We start from the raw sequence: 12,842 nt of genomic DNA on the forward strand, positions 1-12,842 counted from the left end.
GAGAAAATGCAACACAAGAAAGAGGAAAACGAAGAAGGAGACAGCATAAATAAGGAAAAAATATTTAAGGGAGAAAGGGACAAGGAGAAGAAACATGGAGTAGAGGGTGAGGGAGAAACAGAAGCTAAGTGGGTGAGAGACAGGGAGAAGAAGGGGGCTAGAGGGACAGTGGAAAAGCAGAGAGGGGGATGTCAATGGGAAAGAAGAGTAAGGGAAGAGGAGTGAGGAAGAAGCAGGTAAGATGGAAAGGAAAAAAATGGAACTGGAAAGAATTAAGGAAAAGGACAAGACGAACTGAGAAGACTGCGGGTGAAACAGACGACGGAAAGGAGTGGAGGAAAGCATGAAAGAGGGCAGTAGGAGAGCAACAGAGAGAAAGATGGAAGAGGATGATGCAAGGAAGAGGAAAGGATGAGATAGTGAGTTAGGAGGAGAGGAGAGGAGAGGGAATGAGAATAAGAGGGAGAACTGAAATGAGGAGAGAGAAGGGGGATGGAACATGGACGAAAAAGAGAGGAGAGATAAAGGGTAGATACAACGAAACGTTCAGCCGAGATCCTCATCTCGTCAACTCGGGCCATTGAGCCTGTGGCGTGTTGTTCACTCGCTGTCCTGGGATACAGGGCCACTGCACCCTCCAAGGCATATCAGTTATCTCCCAAAACTCTTGTCTATCGAGGGAATGGAGATTAAAAATAAGAGTGGGAAGAAGCAAGAGAAGAGAAGGACGGGGAGTCAGGAGAATGGAGAAGAGATGACAAGAAGAGAAAAGGAGGGGAGTGAGACAGACGGAGACGGAGTGATAATTCGTGAGGGAGGAGGAGAAATGAGTGTAAGAGAGGGAGCAGAGGCAAGAAGGGGGGACAGGAGGAAAACGATAAGAGGGACAGGGAAGTGAAGCAAAGAAACGGATGAGGAGAGGGAAGGAACAGTGAGAAGACTAAAAGGGGAAGAGGCAAGGAGGAGCGGGAGGAGAGAGAGAGACGGACAGAGAAGTGAGAGGCGTTAGGGAGAGAAGGGAAAAGAAGAGGAACTGGCACGGAACAAAAGAGGAGGGAGGGAGGAAAAACGAGTGAGGACAGTGGATGAGAGAGAGACAAGGAGAGGGAGGGGAGGGGGGGAAACGAGAGAGGGACAGGGGAAAGGGAAAGGAGAGGGAGAACGAGGGAGAGAGGGACAATGTGAGAGGAGGGATGGGGAGAACCAGACAGAGAGGGATCGGGGGTTGGGGGTGGTAGAGTTAGGATGCGTGTCGCGCGGAACCCGTGATAATGCCAGCAGTATGAGTGGGTGGTGTGTTATCAATGACGCTGATTTACCCCTTATTCCATTATACCCCGCTGATGGAAGGCACCGTTTGCCCAGAGTGTGGCCTCGGGGTTTTGTTGGCACAGAAAGCTGCATTATTTTTTATATTTAGGGCCCCCACTATATTGATATTTGCACGGTAAATTTTGCACTTTACGTTCCTCAATATATTTGGATTGTACCAGGTCGATAAATTTTGTCTTGGCTTCCGGTCTCTCTCTCTCTCTCTCTCTCTCTCTCTCTCTCTATGTATGTATGTCTGTCTCAGCAACGTACAGATCATGTGTGACGCGTACATACCTTGGTCCACTCGTATATGGGTGTGGGGTTGCCGTCGATGGGGCAGGATAGCTTCACATCCTGGCCTGCCGTGACTGTCTTCTTCTCAGACTCCCGCTGCACTGTGCGGCGGGGGGCGTCTGTGGGGGGATGAAGAGGGAGGGATTAGGCACAGGGAACGGCAGATGGTGAGGATGTGGTATAGTCTGGGTCTGCCAAATATTCCGTCATTCCTACTCCAGACTCACCGATATCTGACGGTTAGCCTTAAACTGAGAGAGGCATGGCTTGTTCTAGCCTCAGGTGACTCTTTGATATGATGCGTCAGGCAGGGAATCAACTGACGTTTGTGAAGCAGAAGTGACAGATTATTAAAATGTATTACCCTGACTGTATAGGATCGAAAGATTAAATGCAATGGATTCTTTAAAATGGCCAAAACAGCACAACAAAATGAGACGATTCCTTAAAATTTCTGTAAGATAAATATGCAGTGTGTACCAAGAAAAAAACGGGAATACACAATCATGCCATGCAACATCTTATGGAGTTCAGGTGTACCGCAAAGAACCCAAGGATGATATAATTTAATGTTTTCGTATCAGCTGTCTTTCATCATTACTTGGCATGATATCGCCTATGTAGAAAAGGGTATTCAGATAAAAATAATTTACACATCACGACGATAATATAAAAGGTACATGTGAAACAAAAGTGATAGGTTTGTGAGGCTAATGACAGGCAAAAACATTACCCTCCCCCCCACGCGGGCGCAGGCAGGTAGGCAGAGAGAGAGAGAGAGAGAGAGAGAGAGAGAGAGCTCCTGTGTTATGTGTACAGGGTACTATTGCAAGAAATGTATTGATGGCAGAACATTACGAGGAGTGGCCAGATCGTAACTTATGACACACGTATTGGACTATATATTATTCCCACAGGCTCATAAACATCAACTCCTGGTGTAAATTAGTTTATTGGACTACTGTACTTGTCTTAACCTAACCTGACCTACAAACCTAACTCATCGCAACCTAACCGACCCTAACCTAACCTAAGCCAACCCAATTTCAATTAACTTAACCCAGTCTAGCCTAACCTAACCCAGTCTAACATACCCTTACGTAATTTAAACTAACTTTACCTAACCCAACCCAGCTTAATCCAGTACAACTCAACCATCTCTAACGTAATCCAACTCAACCTACACCTACCCAACTCCACTTCATCTTGTAGTATCTAATTTTTATCCAGTGTAACACAATGAAACCCAAGTCCATCTACTTCAACCTAATCCAAGCCAATCCAGCTTAAACGGATGTAGCTTGCTTTAATGTATTTTAACCATTCATCTATCTTTGAACCAGTCTTGCCCAACCTTTCGCTAGCGTCTCTAACAAATTTAATAACAGTCTCACATAGTACAAGTGCCTAACCTAACCTAACCTAGCCTCTCCTAAGTGCCTATTCAAGCCTAACTTATCTTAAACTGTTAAATCTATCTTGTCCACTGTCAGTCCATCTTAACATACTGAACACTTAATTAAATGTAGCCAAACCTAACTTAACCCATCCTAAAAGCTTACTGTAACGCAACGTGGCTGATCGAACCTGACCTCATCTCACCTTACCTAATCTCACCTTACCTAACCTAACCGAGTGTAAGCAAACCCGGTATAACCTAACCCAACTCGCGGCACCATCACCTTTAAACTAACGTCGCTCCCAGTAAAGTCGATGTACAACTTGTTTCCATTTTAATTTGGGTAAAAATTGGGCTCGAGTGTGGATATAAAGCCATGGGTAAATGTTACAGCCTAAAAAATATTATCAGCATAAAATACAGAAGTAGACTGCAAAAAATACATATAAACTAGATGGCAAAAAAGTTCAACTGAAATGGGATGAATATAATATGATGGCACGGTCAGGGATATGAATGTCTTCCTAAATTTTGGTGAACACATCGTGACAAAGTTGGTTCATCCTGGACAAATATTAGCCCAGTTTGTTTTTTTATTATGTTTCGCCAGCTTTCAGTAATACAGTTCTCTGGCTATACCTCCCAAAATGGTTTCCTGCTCAACAAGTGCTATATAATCTAACTTTCATTTGGTAGGTGGAGAAATGAACTGAGAATGAGGGAGAACCTAACAATGTTGTATGAAAAAATAAACCTAATATCTGCATCACTAGCAAGCTTTCTATGAAATAACACATTACAAATTTATGCACATAAAATCCTTTCCAATACTCGACTTCGAGTATAATCTCTGAGGATTTTCACTTGCTCTTACCATTTCCATTAATATGCAAACAACAAAAGATACAGACAATTTGAAAATAACGTAATCAAGCCACAAAAAAGGTCACGTGAATATTTTTTTTCCTATTGCAATGCAATACTGACCAACGTGAAGTACAACACTGCACGAAAAGTACTGTACACAAGTAGAATTAGGATAAAAATGCAAAAAAATCTACATTTAAAAAAAAACGTGCATTTCAATGCTAATCAGTTTACTGGTTGCGTCGACAGCACAACTGACTAAAGTTTATAACCCCAACACAGCAGAGTGGCAAAATGTAGCACCAGGTATACGCCATGAAAATATATCTAAAAGCAGGTAACTGCGAAATTAAAACTTAAAAAAAAAAAAAAAAATCTGGAATTCAGTGTAAATATGATTCTGTTTCCAGGCAATATCAGCATTGTGCTGTCCATTAAGCTATGTTATACACACACACACACACACACACACACACACACACACACACACACACACACACACACACACACACAACTCGCATTCGTCGACCACATGCCTGCGTCATACCAACATAACGTCAACCGGCGAGATCAGTGTTTGACATAACCGCTAGTAAAACATTAGTCACCATAGCCTACGTGAACTAATCATAAGCAAACTAGTCCAGTGGTCAGTTCAGGCTATTAATTTAAAATTAGCTACTGTCACGTCCATTCTTTTAGGACGTATCAAACAAGTTCATATTCAGTCAAAGCAATCATCAGATTCGTTTGTCTCAGTTCGGGTCAAACGCGGTCAATTATGGTCCACGTAGGTAAGTTTATGTAGCGAGGCCATTCAGTGTTCATTTATGTTACTCACATCAAATCGATTTCAGTCAGATCAATGCAAATTAATTTTGGAACAACTTGTTTTTCTGTCCATCCTCTAGCGTGGTCCATCATACCATGACAAACTTACTCGTCTCTTGAACCTTACTCTCATCAGGTGAACAAACCCTCAACCCTCAACACAGCCTACATATAAAATCTATGGGAGGGTCAGGACGAAATGACTGGCTTTTTACAGTTTACCGAATTGAGTCCAGATAATTTTGGAACTTCAATAACAACAGCAACGGTCAGATTAATTCAATACCACTTAGATCCATTCACGTTTGTCAATGCCATTTCACATCGAATCAGGCCTGTCCCAACCACTTCAGCCTCGTCAGGTCATTTTGGGTCAGTGAAGGTCCAGTTACATCCAGTCACATCCACTTTGTCCCAGTCAAGTCATTTACGTTTATTCAGGTCCTTCACATCAGTTCAGGTCAGGTCAGAACAATTCAGGTCCTGATAGGTTAACTCAGGATTTTCATATACAGTCAGGTTCGAGCACATCAGTTTAGGTTCAGTAAGATCTGGTCAAGTCAGTTTAGATCGATTTTAGTATTTTTGCGTAATTTCAGTCATATTTTGATTCAAGTAGGTTAGTTCACGACTAATAATGAAAAAGTGTAGTAAAACTCAGCCCTCTTTGTCTATGATTTTTAAAATATCGATTCAGGTCTTTCGGACCTGGATGTATTGGGTGGAAACAAGTGAGCAGGATGGGACTGGATGGCAGTGGGTGACAGGCCATGATTTAAAAACAATATCCTGTGAACATAGCGATGAAGGTTGACTGGCTGTCAAGGCAGAGCACATGTGGGTAGGGTGAGAATAGCTATGAAGTGCTGTGATGGTGATCCGGTTAGTACTGATCACTTCAGATCAAGCCTTTGATGGCGTAGTCCTAAAAATGCAATGACTGAGATATGCTGAATGAATTCTTTTAGGACTGGGTGGTGTGGGTGAAGACGAGAACACCCTGTGACGATGAGTGTGATATGAAGGGTGGCGCTGGCAGTGGGAAGGTGCCAGGTCACAGATTCCTTTGAGAAATTCAGCATGGGGGAGGCGGTTGAAAATTACAGTAGCTTGGGTAGAAGGGAGTGGGCAGGGCAGGATTGGAAGTTGGTGGATGGTAGGGTGGGGCAGGGGCATTAATACCCCAAGGTGATGGCTCCTGCAGGTTGGACGCAATGAACGTGGCGAAGGTTTGATTCAAAGTTTTCTCCAACCAGAACAACAACAACAAAATAAGTACACGTCACCCTAATATGCCAGGTGCATCACGAAGGAGGTAAAAACATAGAAAAGCTGAGAGAACCAGTGCATTTTCGTACTGAACTATGGTCTAGACCGACGATTTAACTCGGCAAGACACATGGTGCATTTTTATCTACGAGTAGGCTATGCTCCGACCAGTGACAGATGACAACTTCGCAAAATTTATCAGCGTGCGTGTGTGTGTTTCCCCGAAACAACTGAAAGGACAATAAATCCAGCAAAACTGATGAAGCACAGATTCTGGTCATACCATGGACAGTTGAGGCTGAGGCACTGGGGCTGTCTTCCCATGCCCCACAAAGAATTTTAACGCATGTTTCTACTTTTGCCATTGGTAGTGAAATGGTGCTGAGAGGAGAGTACTTCAAATGTGTTTAATGTCTTACCTTTACAGTCAAATGCCATCTTCAGAAATATGTTATCGAAATTACGTCTATGATGCCAACAATCCAGCTAATATTTTTCAGTACTTTTCATAAGTGGCAATGGCAAATGACCTACAAATTCTGTGTGTAATTCATTAATATTATGGACAATATGTACGCTCTCCACAGGCAATGAATGAAATAAGTTGACAATAATTCACCCTAGGGTTAAGTGAATAAACAGGGACCTTAATTAACTGAAAACTGCCAACAGTTACATTTGTGGGTCAAACGTCCAAACAATAATTAATTCCAACCAGCGCGTCACTGGGATCGACCATAATTGAGGGAGGGAGCTGAGGAGTTCTGTCAACACTCCCAGTCTTCTATAACTTACTCTTAGCTATATAAAATCGTTTGGCATTAGCTGGAATTGAATATTATATGTGTCTCGGCCACTGCAGAGTTAATGGTACCTTTATCATCACTGTCAGACTCCTATACCCACTCTCAGCCTCCCAAAGCATCTGGTTTTAGGTGACCTAAAATTCTGGAGTTGTTCGGACCACTAGAGAGTTATGGTTAGAAAAAAAAAAAAAAAAAAAAAAAACGAAGAGGTAAAACATTAGGTTGTGACTAACTCTGGCTCCAATCTTGACAACCAAAGCTCTGTTTAGCTTCGTCACCAGAGGGTCATTTTGTAACTGGCAAGGGAGACTCCGAAGCAGCAACTCTTTAGCGATAGATTTTATATATTACACCTTAACATTCGTTTGTCACTCATTTGCATATTTTTATCGACACAGTTTGCATGAGTAACATGGAAGAGAACAATATGGTACTGTGTTATAATGAAAAAATATCAGTGAGGAAGAAGTTTTATGAAATTTCGAAAGCATTCTGTCTTGACCACTTATTTTGTATATTACATATTAAAAGTCTCTTGTATTTAATCTATATCATTTTCATATCAACACTGTGTGACTCACGAAACATACAAGAGGATACAAATACGCAAAACAAATCGCTGACGAAATGTTAAGAAGTTTTGTACTCACTCCTTCCTCATCGATCGATTATGCATATTACACCTTAGTATTGCCTTGTATCAATGGATTTAATATGGACATACAGGGTGAGGAAGACGTCTCCGTACAAACATTGGCTGTTTATTGAGAAGCTGCTCTTAAAGTGATTTTTTGTTTTTTTTTTCATTTAACAAGCTGAGGTAATCATACCGAACACATTTCGTGACTTCCACAGTTGATTTGAACATTTTGTTAATATCATTAATTAGTTGGGGTTGAAAATAAAATGCTTCTATATTTGCATGGAGACTTTTGCCTCACCCTGTGGTTTTCCCCCACGACATAAAAGAGGACAAGGTGTACTTGGTAAAATATATCGCTGAGGAAGAGGTGCTGGGAAATATAGGCTAACGCGATGAGGGTGCAGAGTGTGATGAATTCTTGCCGTTTCCTCAGTCCCTACTTTTTGTTACTAACCAACCAAATCTTCAGTCCTATGTTTCCGCTTCCGCAGTCACTGATGATGATGGCAAGTGCACGAATCATCAGCATGAGCATTATTGATGCAGTTACCAAGGAAAAGTTAGTTAACTTCATACTTCCCTATTAAATCTTACCAAGTTGGGGATTCTTTTCCTTGAGATGGAAACAAATAGCTGGGGAAGAGATCTTTAGAGAAAGTAACACACACACACACACACACACACACACACACACACACACACACACACACACACACACACACACACACACACACTCCATTCATCCCACCTACCACGTACAGTTGTGAGCCATTGTTTCTGCTATCCTCATAATCTTACCCCTGGCTGGGGGTCGTGACCAGGGATTCACACTGACCTATCATCCAGTGTCATGCTGAATGTTCCAGGCTTTACTGGACTGCTTAAGGAAAGGTTCGCAGAGACACTGACACTCATTCAGTCTTAAAAGTCTTCAAACTACCAACAGCAGGACTTCGTCTGATATCAAACCTCGGCTGTCATTTCCTTTCAGTTAGGGGTAAGATCACAGGCTAAGCAGAAACACTAGCACACAACAGTACTGCGAGGCACGGATTCCTACAGCTTTCATGTCTGCCTACCAGCTTCATTCACATGGCTGATAAAGAATACATACGTGAAAACACACACACGTTGCAAAACAAACATTCGTCACATCCACATCAAAGCAAACGCGCACATGCATATACACTCGTACAAACAAACAAAAAGGCCTATCAATACGAAGCAAGGCACATGGGGACAAGCACGATATAAACAAACATCACCGCACAAAAACTAAACACAGGCACACATACAGACAGGCAGACAGACCGACAGACACACACACACGGCAATCGGAATGCCACACTGCGCGCCTCATAATTTAATTGCGTTTAATTACGGTGCACCCTCGAATACCGGCACAGCACCAGGACCGAGTGTGGCGCTGTGTGTTTGGATGTTTGGATGCTTGTTTCGATGCCCTGATACTGTGTTTGGGCAGGTGTGATTTTGGTGTTTGTTTTGTATAGTAGGTAGGTGGGTGGGTAAGTACTTGTGTGCGTTTGGGGTTGGGGTGGAGGGGTGGCTATGAAAGTGTGAACAGGATGTATGTATGTATGCAGGTATGTGTGAAAACTGTCTGTATGTATATGTATGTGACTGCTTATATAAGTGTGTGTGTGTGTGTGTGTGTGTGTGTGTGTGTGTGTGTGTGTGTGTGTGTGTGTGTGTGTGTGTGTAATGGGGGCAAAGGATTGCACCGGTATATCGACATATGCGCGAATAATATGTGCATGGATTTATATACACAAAAATATAGGTATGTATGTATGCATGTATGAACGACAGGCAATAAAAGTATGGTGTTCGTGGGGTCCGATGGATATCAAAATAGCCAACACCCTCGGACACAGGTGGATTAATGAAGTTTTTGCCTTAAATACTATAACATTATGCACAGTCTCCTTTGATGGAATTTCGACTTCAGTGAAGTGCTAAAGGTAACTCTTTTAAATACAGAAAAAAACAACAACTAAGTTCTGCACTGGGAGTAATACTTATTGTATGCATGTCCAGTATGTAGGGATATATATATATATGTATGTACGTATGTGTGTATGTATGTATGTATGTATGATAAAAATTAAGAGCCAGAAAATGCTACTTGTGCTTGATTTTAACTTTTGCTTTCTTTCTTCCTCCAGGTTAATATTGGCTCAGTAGTTATCAATTGGTAAGAGGGTTGAGACGGAACTGACCACTACCCGCTCAGCCACGAACGTTAATATATTCTTTTGCTTAGCGTACAACGATTTAGCTCGGCCCAGGAAAAGTTCTGACGACCGAGGAGTTGGTGTGTTGGTGAAGGTAGGGATCTGTTGCTGTGTTTACTAAATTTACTGACAATCAAGCAAACATGATACAGCTGATCAAGAAATCCCTGTTAGTTTGTATTTCAACTTTCTGATAGAACTGGAACCATTATTTATCGAAAAATAAAATGAGAGAGAGAGAGAGAGAGAGAGAGAGAGAGAGAGAGAGAGAGAGAGAGAGAGAGACGAAAAACACTTGAGTGAAATGAAGTGTTTTATAACCATGGAACATGGAGAGATGCAAGAGAGTTGCAGAATAGGGCCAGTTATTTCAAGCATAAACAAAAGAGGGAGGGAGGGAAGGAGGGAGATACAGATTGATTGAAGGAGGGAGGGAGGGAGGAAGGGAGCCCAAGTGAGAGAGGGTGAGAGATAGGAAAAGGGACTGGGAAAAGGTACAGGAAGATAGGTAGAAGGAAAAAAAAAGAAAGAAAGGGATGGAGAAAGAAGGAAGGATGGAAAGGATAGAGAGACGGGAGAGGAAGGGAGAGGGAGAGAGGGAGGTAGTGTGGCTGGTGTGAGTTGGAACACATTTTAATCAACGCTCTGGCCTCCACAGATATCACAGTTTTCAAAATACTGTGTGTGTGTGTGTGTGTGTGTGTGTGTGTGTGTGTGTGTGTGTGTGTGAAGTTCATTCCTGTATATACAACCCATTCACATCCGTCGTCCCACTTCGGTCTGTTATTCGGTCTCTCGCCATAAGATTTTATTCGGTTGAATCTCTTGCCATACGATTTTATTCGGCAAGAATAGCTGTGTGTATTAAAACTCAAATATTTACTTTCCCTGCACTCAGGCACACCACACTAAACCCAGGTTAAAGACATTCCACACCCACATCAGGTACGCAGGTATACCATAATACAGGCAGGTACTGTACATCGCATGGAGATACTCCACATCATACCCAAGTGCAACTCACTATACGCAGTACACCACACTGCGGTCAGAAGCTTCACGTCACACGCAGGTACACCACACACCATACTCAAGTACTCCACATCACACCCAGGTATTCCACATCACACTATGGTACTCCATAAAACAATCAAGTAGCCTACTGTATCTCAAGCCCAATAAATCATACACCACACCCCGGGACATATCACATACAGGTACACCACACCACATCAAGACACAGCATAAACCACATCCAGGTATACCTCACCACAACCAGGAATTGTACATCACACACCTCACCCAGGTACACAGTAAGGTGAATAACATCCAGTAAACTAAACACGATACCCAGATATGTCACGCCAGACCCAGTTCCATCACACCATGATGTCCCCAGGTGCACCACATCACACCCCGGTACACATCAAGTGCACCACACACTACATCCAGATAAATGACACCCAGATGCAAATCACACAACACTCAGGTACACCATATATGACACCAAGGTACAACTACAGTGAAGTACACCTCACTACACCCACATATACAGTGCACCAAGGTACACTACACACCACAGCCAGGTAAACCACGTACACTACACCAAGGTACTGTACATCACACACCACACTGTGGTACACCACAGCTGGGTACACCACGTACATTACACCAAGGTACATGGCACACCACGCTGTGGTACACCACAGCTAGGTACACCACACACCACACCCAGGTACACCAGCCATCCATTAGGTGACACAAAGATTAAGTGGTGGCCTTTTCATACTAATGAGAGAGGCTGGGGGGAGGGGAGGGGAACATGCATACACCACAGTTAACAATGCCACTTAGAGAGAGAGAGAGAGAGAGAGAGAGAGAGAGAGAGAGAGAGACCATGAATGCAAAGGAAAGAAATAAATGAAGGAGAAAAGATAACCGAGGAAAATAAATAAGAAAAGGAGAATATCATCATAAACATAAGAGATATTAAACATTTGCATACGAAATACAAGAGCAGTCCGAGATTGCAAACCTCCGCCAAGGCTGAACAATCCCCCATTTGCCAACACCCCTGCAAAAGATCCAGATCAAACTTGAGTGTTTGGTTGATCTTATGATGTTATCTTGTAATTTTTGCGCAAGCATTGCAGGGATTATTTATCGAGTTAGAAGCAAAAATGTTGAAATCTCCACTATCCCGCAATGGTAAAGAATCCTTTAAAAAATTCCTGGATCCGGATGATGATCCGGATCATCTCCAAAACCTAATGGATTGTTCCTTGGGCAAAATCCTGCCCCTCCAAATAATTTCAGCATAATCCGTTCACAACTTTTTGAGCAATTCTGCTAACAGACAAACAGACCAACACCGGCAAAAACATAACCTCCTTGGCGGAGGTAATAAAGCAAGAAGTAAACCTATAAACCAGCAGAGACAGACAAAAACTAGAGGACCCCCAAGGAGGAAATCACACCAGCCGTGAGCCGATACATACAGTATCTGGCGCGGCTAGTAATATGACCCTGACTTTGACCTACTTTCAACATTTTCGAACTAGTAGGAGATTTTCATCTCTACTACACATCTGTAAAATTTTGTGATGATATCTTGAGCGGTTATGAGGATATCGTTCTGACAGATACACAGACAGACAGACAGACAGACAGACAGACAAACTGAAAACAATACCAGCTTCGCTACGCGGCTAGTGAAAAAGATGAAGGCTGCATACAAAAGAAATATAAAACACTGATTCGTCAGAAGGCTGCAACGTACCCATGCTGGCGTCACCAGATGGCAAACAGTATTAAGGGGGTCGTGTGGTCCGTGTCGTGCTCACCTCACGTAATGACATAATGAGATCGTTATGAAAGCCTTAGTACGGTAGCGTCTTTTCCACTGGCGGTCGGAAAGCGAGAGTGGGTGTTACGTTTGTTCGACGCTGTGTGTGTGTGTGTGTGTGTGTGTGTGTGTGTGTGTGTGTGTGTGTGTCTGTGTGTGTGTGCGTGTGTGTGAACAACAAATATGGTAAAGGGGTAGAAAAACAGTCATGGAATTGACTTTTTTTTTTTTTTTTTTAAACAAAGGGAGCAAAGATCAATGTCACAGCCTAGGACAGTGTTTGATAGAGCATGATCAATTAAAACAATTTTTATCTGAT

General features: G+C 42.6%; 1 protein-coding gene across 1 annotated transcript in view; it reads right to left on the bottom strand.

Annotated features, from left to right (window-relative positions):
- Positions 1-11,592, bottom strand: part of LOC145409243 (fibroblast growth factor receptor-like 1) — a gene marked incomplete at its 5' end in the record, with an annotated part of 174,839 nt that extends 163,247 nt beyond the window's left edge. The window contains 2 exons of the mRNA XM_080279727.1: positions 1,609-1,727; positions 11,526-11,592. Coding sequence (XP_080135853.1) covers positions 1,609-1,727; positions 11,526-11,592 — 186 coding nt within the window. The remainder of the gene's footprint in view (positions 1-1,608; positions 1,728-11,525) is intronic.
- Positions 11,593-12,842: the final 1,250 nt, after the last annotated feature.

This window comes from Coenobita brevimanus, chromosome 80 (assembly GCF_032717465.1).
Source record: "Coenobita brevimanus isolate Jiangsu-jjx chromosome 80, ASM3271746v2, whole genome shotgun sequence".
NCBI classification, from domain to species: domain Eukaryota; kingdom Metazoa; phylum Arthropoda; class Malacostraca; order Decapoda; family Coenobitidae; genus Coenobita; species Coenobita brevimanus.